The 10363-nt window shown below is 36.2% G+C and overlaps 1 protein-coding gene across 1 annotated transcript; it reads right to left on the bottom strand.

Annotated features, from left to right (window-relative positions):
- Positions 1–217: 217 nt before the first annotated feature.
- Positions 218–4156, bottom strand: LOC141551872 (endogenous retrovirus group K member 5 Gag polyprotein-like). Its single transcript, XM_074284027.1, has 2 exons — positions 1045–4156; positions 218–989 (listed from the first exon to the last, which is right to left on the bottom strand). Exon 1 carries the CDS (start codon positions 3265–3267, stop codon positions 1438–1440), a length of 1830 nt encoding a protein of 609 aa, XP_074140128.1. The 5' UTR covers positions 3268–4156; the 3' UTR covers positions 218–989; positions 1045–1437.
- Between the last annotated feature and the right edge of the window lie 6207 nt (positions 4157–10363).

Genomic DNA, 10363 nt, shown 5'->3' with positions numbered 1-10363 from the left:
AACATGCTGAACAGACATGCATTACTTGGGAAGCCTGACTTGCACTTAATGGAATGCACAGTGGGTCCTTTTAATAAATAATTGGCAGAAATAGAGATCACTATCCTAACTAACCCTGAGTGATACAAACCATGTCTTCCTTCCTCTTCTCTCTTTTCCCTGACTTAGGCTATTTTAATACTTCTCAAGAGTAAAGCCCCCCCAAAATAAACACCTATTTTTTTATTTTTTTTATAATTAGAACTTGAGATTTTCTCAGTAGGGTTTTATCTTCTCTAATTGGCCTCCTATAAAGGACAAATAGCTGGAGGTAGCCAAGATATCTAGGCCTGTGACTTTCCTATTTGATGAGAAACTCAGTAGCTAGATGCGAAGGTCTGGTCTAGCTCCTCTTGTCAGGATAAGCAAAAGTCCTTGCCCCACGTTGGGCGCCAACTGTAGTGAGCTGTCGTCTCTAGAAGCTGCTGGATCGCTCTCTGGGACGAGATCTGCTGTGTCTTCTACTCAAATCTCTCCGACAGATTCTTCTTCCTGTAATGAACCGTTGTCTCCAGGTAGTTGCTGTTAACTCTTGTCCAAAGAAGTGACTTCCTGCAGAGAGCCCCGTCAAGCCTGATGCAATTCAGAGTCTTCTTTTATATCTCTGGGAGTCCTCTCTTTTATTCTCCCAGAGAATGGGCGTGGGATAATGCAAGGGCTTCTGGGAAGAACCACTTCAGCCAATGGGCTTGCTCCTTCTATCAAGTCAACCTGAGTTCTCACCTTGTAATTGTCCAACCTGAATTCTCACCTTGTCACTATCCAGACAACCTCAGTTCTCACTTAGTAATCCTAACATCTCCCCCTTTCTTTTGATTTAGAACATATGACAGTCATGACCTTGAAACATAAATCCATCAATATGGGAAGTATTACAGATAATTACATAAATGACCTTGAAACATAAATCCATCAATATGGGAAGTATTACAGATAATTACATAAATGACCTTGAAACATAAATCCATCAATATGGGAAGTATTACAGATAATTACATAAATTACATAAGCACATAGTAACATAGTAACGTAACACATGCTAGAAGTATATAACATAATCATAAATTGAAAATTTATAAATGTCCATAAGTCCATTGTCCATTAGTCTCATCTTGTGTGAGGAAGTCCAATGATTCCTGCTGGTTTTAAAGTTCTTTAACAGTCTTCTTATTATCCATGCTCTTTCAGTGTCAGATGTTTCTTAGATCTTCTCCTTTATTTTGAGGTCTTTCTCTTTTTCTGTCTCTCTCTGATGGATAAGGCGAATATGACTCGTTGGCACCCATCTGATTCCTTCTCCTGCTGAAGAAATACAAGCAAACCCTCTCTCCCAGGCAGTTAACCTATCTAATTTCCTTCTATTTACCACTTTCTAAATCTCTTCTCATCATCTGACAATTACATTGGAGTTGTTTGCACTGGACACAGCCCTGTTGGTTTAAAAGGCCTGTATTCTCCCCAAGTGTAATCCATTTTTGCAATCTGATTGCCTTTTGACTGACTTATCAGGTAATCCCTTTCTGCCATGTGATTGCTTCTCTGCTGATTGATTAAATCAGAGTCCTGGCCTTCTAAAGGTTCTTTGGGTGTAACATCAGCTGCCATCATGCCCCAAGTCTTTTTTGCCTGGGGCCTTGGACCTGGGCCCCTCATCCCATTTTCCTGAATTATTCTACACTCTGACGCCCAATGGAGTCCTCTGTTGCATTTTGGACATGGGGTTTTAGGTCTTCTTTCACCCTGTCTTCTCACTGTATCTCCATACCTACACTGAGCTCTTAGATGTCCAATTTTTCCACATTGAAAACATCTCCGAGTTTCTCTAGAAGTCCCTTGCCAGGAGGGACCCTGTCTTTCCACGTTCATCATTGTCCGGGTGTAAAAAGCATTTGTTCCCACTGTAGCACAGCGTCTTATGATCTCCTCTAAAGGAGCATCTTTGTCTAATCCCCATATAATTCTTTTGCAAATCTCATTGGCATTTTCCTTAGCCAGATGTCTGGTCATTATTTCTGTAGCTGAATTTTCTCCAATAGTTCTTTTGACAGCAGTTTGCAAACGTCCCACAAAATCTGCAAAAGGTTCATTGGGACCTTGCTGTATTTTAGTGAAAGCCTCTCCACGATCTTTCTGTCCAGGAAGGACACCCCAAGCTTTTATTGCAGCCTTAGCAATTTGTTCATATATTGTCATGGTATAATTAATCTGTTCCGAATTCTCTCCATACTGACCTTCACCAGCTAAGTGCTCAAAAGTGAATTGTGTGTTAACTCCTATTTCCAAATTGCATCTGACTTGAATTTTACATAATTCATGAAATTCCGCAAGCCATAATAAATTTTCTCCAGGTTCCAGACATGTCCTTGCTATGGATTTCCAATCATTCGGGGTTAGGACTTCATAAGACAAACCATCTAGTAACATTTTGACATAAGCTGATGTAGCCCCATAAAGGGTACAACCTTTTTTCAAATCCTTAATTTTATTCAAATCTAAAGGTGCATATCTTCTCCTTTTTTTACCTACAGAGTCAGTATTTTCAATCACAGGATATGCATGTATAAAATCACTTATATCCTGTCCTTCTCTCTTAGCTTTAACCAATGCTTTTTCTAATCTTGTCATAGGCTTAGGCTTCTTCACAGGCAATTCTGTTTGTGTTTCTGCCTCTTCCCCTCTTTCTTCCTCCATCTCTGAAGGTGGGGTTGATGTGGGCCTGTCAATAATCTGTTCTCTAGGCAGGGTTGAAGCTTCTTCAAGAGAATCATACCATAATTCCTCATTTAAATCCTCTTGCTCTAGGGAAAGATCTTGATCTTTCCTTTTTTCCTCACACTTCCTCCTCTGTTCATTTTTAGAACTTTTCCTTTTCCTACAACTTGCTTGATAGTTTAAGGCTAATTGAACTATGTTGTAGATATAAAATACTTCTGCAGAAATTGAATGAGGCCCATTTTTTGCTTGAAATTCTTTCATTTCATATCCCACTAGCTTCCATTTATCTACATCTATCTTTTCTTCCTCTAAGAACCAAGGGGATGTGCGTCTTAATGCAGCCAAGAGTTTAGCAATCTGAACCCAGATTACAAGTAAACTCTGCTCCTCAATTATGTTGATTATACTCTCTATAGTACCACTCCTGAATGGGGGTGGAGCTGAGGTTACTTCTGGGGCTGGGGATGAGTCGGCTGAGGTCCAGGGATTGAATATAGCTAACATCTGCCCCATTTCAGCTATAAGAGATTCCTGGTTTAGCCCTTAACAAGTTAAGTTCCTTATTTATCTATTAGCACACTCACTTAATCTTTAACAAAGTTTCCTCGTTACTCACGGTTCTGGGTCAGAGAGACTGAGATCTAGATCAGAAGCTTTTCCACTGGAATCAGGACTGTGTCTGTCCCTGTTCGGGCGCCAAATTGCAAAGATCTGGTCTAGCTCCTCTTGTCAGGATAAGCAAAAGTCCTTGCCCCACGTTGGGCGCCAACTGTAGTGAGCTGTCGTCTCTAGAAGCTGCTGGATCGCTCTCTGGGACGAGATCTGCTGTGTCTTCTACTCAAATCTCTCCGACAGATTCTTCTTCCTGTAATGAACCGTTGTCTCCAGGTAATTGCTGTTAACTCTTGTCCAAAGAAGTGACTTCCTGCAGAGAGCCCCGTCAAGCCTGATGCAATTCAGAGTCTTCTTTTATATCTCTGGGAGTCCTCTCTTTTATTCTCCCAGAGAATGGGCGTGGGATAATGCAAGGGCTTCTGGGAAGAACCACTTCAGCCAATGGGCTTGCTCCTTCTATCAAGTCAACCTGAGTTCTCACCTTGTAATTGTCCAACCTGAATTCTCACCTTGTCACTATCCAGACAACCTCAGTTCTCACTTAGTAATCCTAACAGCTAGAAATACTAGTTTTCAAGTTACAAATATTGAAGTACAAAGACAAGACTTAAAGAATGAATATCTTGAGGCTGCTAGGTGGCGGAGTGGATAGAGCACCAGCCCTGAAGTCAGGAGGACCCGAGTTCAAATGTGGTCTCAGACACTTAATACTTCCTAGCTGTGTGACCCTGGGCTAGTTACTTAACCCCAATTGCCTCCAAAAAAAAAAAAAAAAAAAAAAAAAAAGAATGAACCTCTTCTATGGGGTCATCACATAAAAGATGAACAATTAGTACAGGATGTACAAGTTTCGTGCTCATTCATAGGTCAACAATGTAAGTGCTGTCAAATACAGGAATATTTCATCTAATTGGAAGAGATTAATGGTAGGACTTTTACTAAGAAAAGGCAAGCAAGAAAATAAGAACAGCTATCAAGTCAGGCCTACTTTTTTTTAACATATAAAAACATCATGAGGAAAATGTCTAAACAAGAATGGAAAATATACTTGATAAATTTCAGGATCACATGAACAACAAGATGGAGAATTTTGTTTTTTGCAATCCTTTTGATCAACTAAACCTTTAAAATATAAGAATTATGTGCAAAAGATAAAGCACTTCCAACTGTGTTCTGTCTAGGATACCAAGAACTCAATGGGATAAAAACGTCATGAATTTCCAGGAGAAAAAATTAATAATTCTTAACCCCTAATGTGATCACTCAGTATCTCTGCTCCCAATAATCACCATGTTGAGGCAGCAGGACTACTCAAGCCATCCCTCAGGCTTGCAACCAGATTCAAGGTTATACTCTATTCCTCCTTCCAGTGTTACAGCAAAACAATCTTGTACTCTGCCCCAGCCAGACATATCTTGAGAATTACATTCAGTTTGGGACACACAACCTTTTAAGAATTTGAACTGGAAAATGCCTAGAGCCAAGCAACAAGTATTGTGAAAGGGATTCACTTCTATCCCACTAGAAAATCAATCAAACTAAGTGGGGATGTGTATGCTAGAGAGAGATGTTTATGTTAGAGAAGCAAAGACTTAGGAGGGGAGTTAAGAACATTATCTTCCAATTATTGAAAAGCTTCTAGGTTAAAAAAGAATTAGCTTTCTTCTACTTTAGTTTCAAAGGACAGGAGTAGGAGCAATGGGTAAAAGAAGCAGATTAAGCTTGATTAAAAAATAAAAATAAATCTTTCTCACAACTGAAGCTACTCAAAAACAAAATGGGCTGCCTTTAGAAGTGGTATGTTCTCCCTTCCCTGGAAGTCTTTAAACAAAGGCTGGATACTAACTTCTTGGGCTATGTTATAGAAAATTCTCTATCTCAACCCCACATATGGACAGATTGGAGTAGAAAAGGTGTTGATTTCTCTTCCAATTCTGAATTTCTTTGATTCTATGAATATGCTTGTACTGTCAATGCGCTTCCATCCTCAATTGCAACTTGTAAAAGTTTGAATATTGCCCTCGGTAGTTATTCAGTTTTCTGCCAAAAAACTATTAGAGGAGGTAGTACCCATCTATATTACAGGTTCAAATGAGAACACAATTCATACCCCAAATCATGAAGTACTTATAAATGAAATACTCATTAATATAAAATACTTGCTAGCCAATGGCAATTTCTTTTAGAAAAAACTATTGGAAATTAAAGTTTTCCTTACCAACCAATTAAACATTTGGGTAAGTCCTCCTCTTAAACATTTATCTAGAAGCAGAGAAGGCCTTGACCAAAGTCTTCAAAAGTGTGTGATGGAATACTGAGTACCAGTTGCTCTCTGTTTCCACTGAGACTGAGGCAGCGGAAGGGAGGGGAACTGAGGCTAGAAAAAACATTGGCAAAGCATGGTACACATCAGATGATAATGTAAAATTACACCAATAGTTGGCACTCAGCATGTCAATGTCTGGCTAAAATCTGATAGCTGTAATCCAGCTCCCTGTTTATTCTTCCTGGTTTTTCTTTTTTTTTTTTTTGTCCTTGAATCTTCATTCAGGCAGCAATGGCTGTAAAAGGTATTCTGCATGCTATTTCAGTGCCAAATCTAGGTGCACTTCTCAGCCAAGATATTTCCAATGAAAGGGGACAGATGGTAGAAAAATGACAAGGGTTGATAATCAAAGAGAAGCTGTAAATTTTCCTGCCTGAAATTTTTAAGGAAAATGACAGTGTTCTTTGATGATTGGTTTCAGCATATATGGATGATGTTAAGTGGCAGGGATGAGGTTTCTATTTCTATGAGTCCAAACAATTTTTATTTTAAGGAAAACTGTGAAGAAGGCATTTATCTCTGATACTTATTGGCTCTCTTCCTTATCACCTACTCCCTCCCTCTTCGTTCCACCATAATATTTGCATTCAATCCTACTACCCCTTTCCTCAGAAGTGTTTGATTCTCCATCCTTTCTTCTTAAGCCTTCTCTTCACATGGAGGCATTTCTGGGGAAATTGAACTGAGCTCTAGATTACTGGTTATGATGTGCTGATTTAATTCTTTCTCAATCTATCCCCATTGGAAAAAAAATAAAGGAATAGCCCTTTTTAACAAAATAGCAAAATTCGAATATGGTGAAGTTAAAATTATACAGGATTTAGGAGTTGCCACATTAAAGATACAGAGAACTTGAAATATGATACACTACAAGACAAAGGAGATAGGATTACTTCTGAGAATCGTGTATTAACAAAAATGAATATAATCTTTTGACAGGGGGAATGGACATTTAATGAAATAGAGGACTTTGAAGCATTTCTAATTAAAAGACTAGAACTGTATAAAAAAATTAACCTCCTAATATAAGACTCAAAGGATATATAAAAAATGTAAGAAAAAAAAAGATAACATAAAAGAAAAAACATAAGAAATTGACTAAGGTTAAACTTTATTTTCTATATATATTTTCTATATAATGTTTGTAAGTCTTAACAACTTTATTATCATAAAAGCAATTAGATGGAGTATATGTAGACAAAGGCTGTGGACATAAGGGAATTTTAATAGCATGATACCAAAAAAAAAAAAAAAAAGAAAAGAAAAGAAAAGAATTTTTTCAATTGCTCTAGGAGAGGAAGGAAAGGGGAGACTGAATGGGATAAATTATTCCACATGAATGAAATATGAAAAGGTTATTATAATGGAAGGGAAAATAAGGTGAGGTGGGTGGTCCTTTCTTAGAACTATGACTAGGTGACTTAGTTCAAGGTTTTTTCCACCTCTGCTTCAATTCTATATATTCTAAGACAGTAATACCTTTGGAGGGAAAAATCAGCAATTTGGAGTAAGGCTGCTTCCCACTCACAATGGGTTTGGTCTCTGTCAATGTTCTTTTTTGAGTCATCTTGGCAATTTGGGTTTCAGGTTTGGATGTAGATACAGCTGTCTCTACCTCCATTTATGACTCAGATTGATTTCTAATTTTAGTTCTTTTAAGACAAGAGACATGCTTGGTGATGAACATTGGTCTATTACCATCAAACTCTCCAATTTTAACAATCACGCAGAAGACCAAGTCTACTGATATGAGTGCTTACATAAGTGATTTTGAGATGGATTACTACCTAATTTTGAAGCAAAATGATTAGGGAAAAGTTTTCAATATTTTTTCTGTAAATGAGGACGTTTATGGGCGCTCTATCTGGCTCTCTGTTACATATCTGCTTAGGCCCAAATCACATTTATTAGACTCCCCAAACTACAAAGTATTGATCAAAAGCCTCTTATAAATTGCACTGGTTGCTTTACCTCATGGCATATTTTATAATTTGGAGACCAGCTCTGGAGAGCATTGTAGCATAATTAAAACATGTAATTAAGTCATGGACTTTCACTCTGTTTTACTCAATGTTATCTTTATATTCTTGAATCAGTAAATTTATTCAGAATTTAATAAAGAGGAAGGAATGAAGGATGGATGGAAGGATGGAAGGGATGGATGGATGGATGGATGGATGGATGGAAGGAAGGAAGGAAGGAAGGAAGGAAGGAAGGAAGGAAGGAAGGAAGGGAGGGAGGGACAGAAAGAAGGAAGAGGAAGCAAGAATTTTCATATACAAAGTAGAATATAAAAAGAAAATTATATATGAAATCACAAATTTATTCTTTTCTGTGCATTTTTAGGATGTTTCAATTCAATGATCTTTTACCTCTTATATCTCTCTTCCCCCTTTAAAACATGTCATAAAAGAAAACCCTGTCAAAAAGAAAAAAGTACAATCCTTGGAAAAATAAGTATAGTCAAACAAAACAATATGTTGATCATGTAAAAATTTATGTGTTTATATATGTAAATGTAGAAAGATATACATATATGCATATCTATACAAACAAAGGCAGCTAACTAAGAGATAGAGCAGGGCCTGGAGACAGGAAAACATGAGTTCAAATCCAATCTCAGATACTTACTAGCTGTGTAAACTTTGCAAATCACTTAACATGTTTGCCTCAATTTCCTCAATCATAAATTGGGGATAATAATAGCACCTATCCCACAAGATTATTGTGAGGAGAAAAAGAGATTATAATTGTAAAGCACTTAGCATAATGCCTAGCACAGAGTCATAATATGAATGCTATTTTATTTACACATACACATACATACAAACTCATATACATATGTGTGTGTATAAATACACACACATGTATATACATAGATACATGTATATAGGTAGATAGGTATGTATATATGAATTGTGTAATTAAATGTATATGTAAATTACATATATACACACAATCAATATTTTTTTCTTCATAATGCTATTTTTATTGTATAAATTGACTTTTTGGTTTTGGTCACTTAACTTTGCATCAGTTCATACATGTCTCATCAAGTTTCTCTGAAACCCTTTTATCACCTCTCATGGACTAATATTCAAATATATTTATATACTATAAGTTGATGAACCATATCCCAGTTGATATAGACCCTCTTAATTTTTAGCTTTTGCTTCTATAAAAAGAGCTACAATAAATATTTGTGTACACATAGATTATATTACTCTTTCTTCCATCTTTTTGGGGGGTATGATACTAGTAGTATTACTGCTAGGCCAAAGGCAATGCATAGACTTTTGGGAAAGTTTCAAATTGCTTTTTTAAATGTCTGGACCAGTTCACAGATCCATAAATAGTGCATCAGGGTGCCTGTCTTCCTGAAGTTCCTCCAACAAATTATTTTTCCTTTTTTGTCATCTTGGTTAGTCTGCTTGGTGCAACATAGAACTTCAGAATGGTTGTATTTTGAATTTCTCTAATAGTAATTTGGCAAATTTTTTTCATAAGACTTTTGATCTTGGATTTCTTCCTTTTTGAGCACTGCCAACAGGTATATCCTTTGATCTTTTAAGTGCATGGGAATAGCTATTATTTTTATGTGGTTCAATCAGTTTCTTATATATTTTGGATATCATACTTAGATCAGAATGTGCTGCAAGAGTTCTTCTGTCTTTCCCCTCTCATTTTAAACATCTTGACTTTAGTAAAATCTTTTAAATTATTTATTCATTTTATCTTCTACCATCCTCTAATCTTTGCTTGTTCATGGATCCTTCCCCTATCCCTGATTGCATAAGCATTTTTTTTCCTTGTTTCTCTATTTTATTATTTGACTTGATGTTGAGGCTATATATCTGTTTGGAGCTTATTGTGACAAATGATGTGAAATCTTAGTTTATTTTCTGATGGACTATTTCCTAGTTTTAAGAATTTTTGTTAAATAATGATTCCTTGGCTCAGTAAATTCAGGATTAACTGAACACTAGATCACATTTGGTTGCTTCTGTATGATGTATATCAATCTGTTCCACTGATTTTTCAATCTGTACCAAATAGTTTTGATGATTTGCAATATAATTTAAGATCCTAGTACTGTATGCCTCTTTTTTACTTTTTAAAAGATTTCTCTTGAGAATTTCTCCCTACATGAGTTGTTGCTGTTATTTTTCTAGTTTTCTAAAGTAATCCTTTAGTCTTTTAATTGGTATGGAAATGAACAAATTAATTTAAGTACAACAGTCATTTCTATTACATTATTAGAGCCCAACTATGAGCATATTTTGATTTGTTTTTATCTCTAAAGTTTTGTAAATGTATTCATAAAATTCAGTGCATGTCTTGGTAGATAAGCTATTAAATATTTGCATTCTGTTAACCTATTAGGGTTTGTTGGTAAAAAAGACCGGTTATTTGTAGGGAGTTGTATCATATTCTTCTATAATGTGAAAATTATTTCAATTACTATATAATCAGCAAAGAGAATTTAATTTCTTCTTTTACTATGCTTATTCCCACAACTCATTTTTCTTTATTTTATTGCTATAGGTACTTCTAGTACTGTTGTATTTCTTTTTCCTTTGTTCGTTCTTCTCTTCCTGTTTCCTTCCTTTTCCTTTTTCTTCCTTTCTTTCTCATCCATCTTGACCAAACTAGAATTCAGTGGCTACT

This window comes from Sminthopsis crassicaudata, chromosome 1 (assembly GCF_048593235.1).
Source record: "Sminthopsis crassicaudata isolate SCR6 chromosome 1, ASM4859323v1, whole genome shotgun sequence".
Taxonomy (NCBI): Eukaryota; Metazoa; Chordata; class Mammalia; order Dasyuromorphia; family Dasyuridae; genus Sminthopsis; species Sminthopsis crassicaudata.
This window is presented reverse-complemented; position numbering and strand designations above follow the sequence as displayed.

Excerpts from the sequence above, each read along its gene's own strand:
- LOC141551872 (XM_074284027.1), bottom strand. The coding sequence starts at position 3,267 with ATGGGGCAGATGTTAGCTATATTCAATCCCTGGACCTCAGCCGACTCA.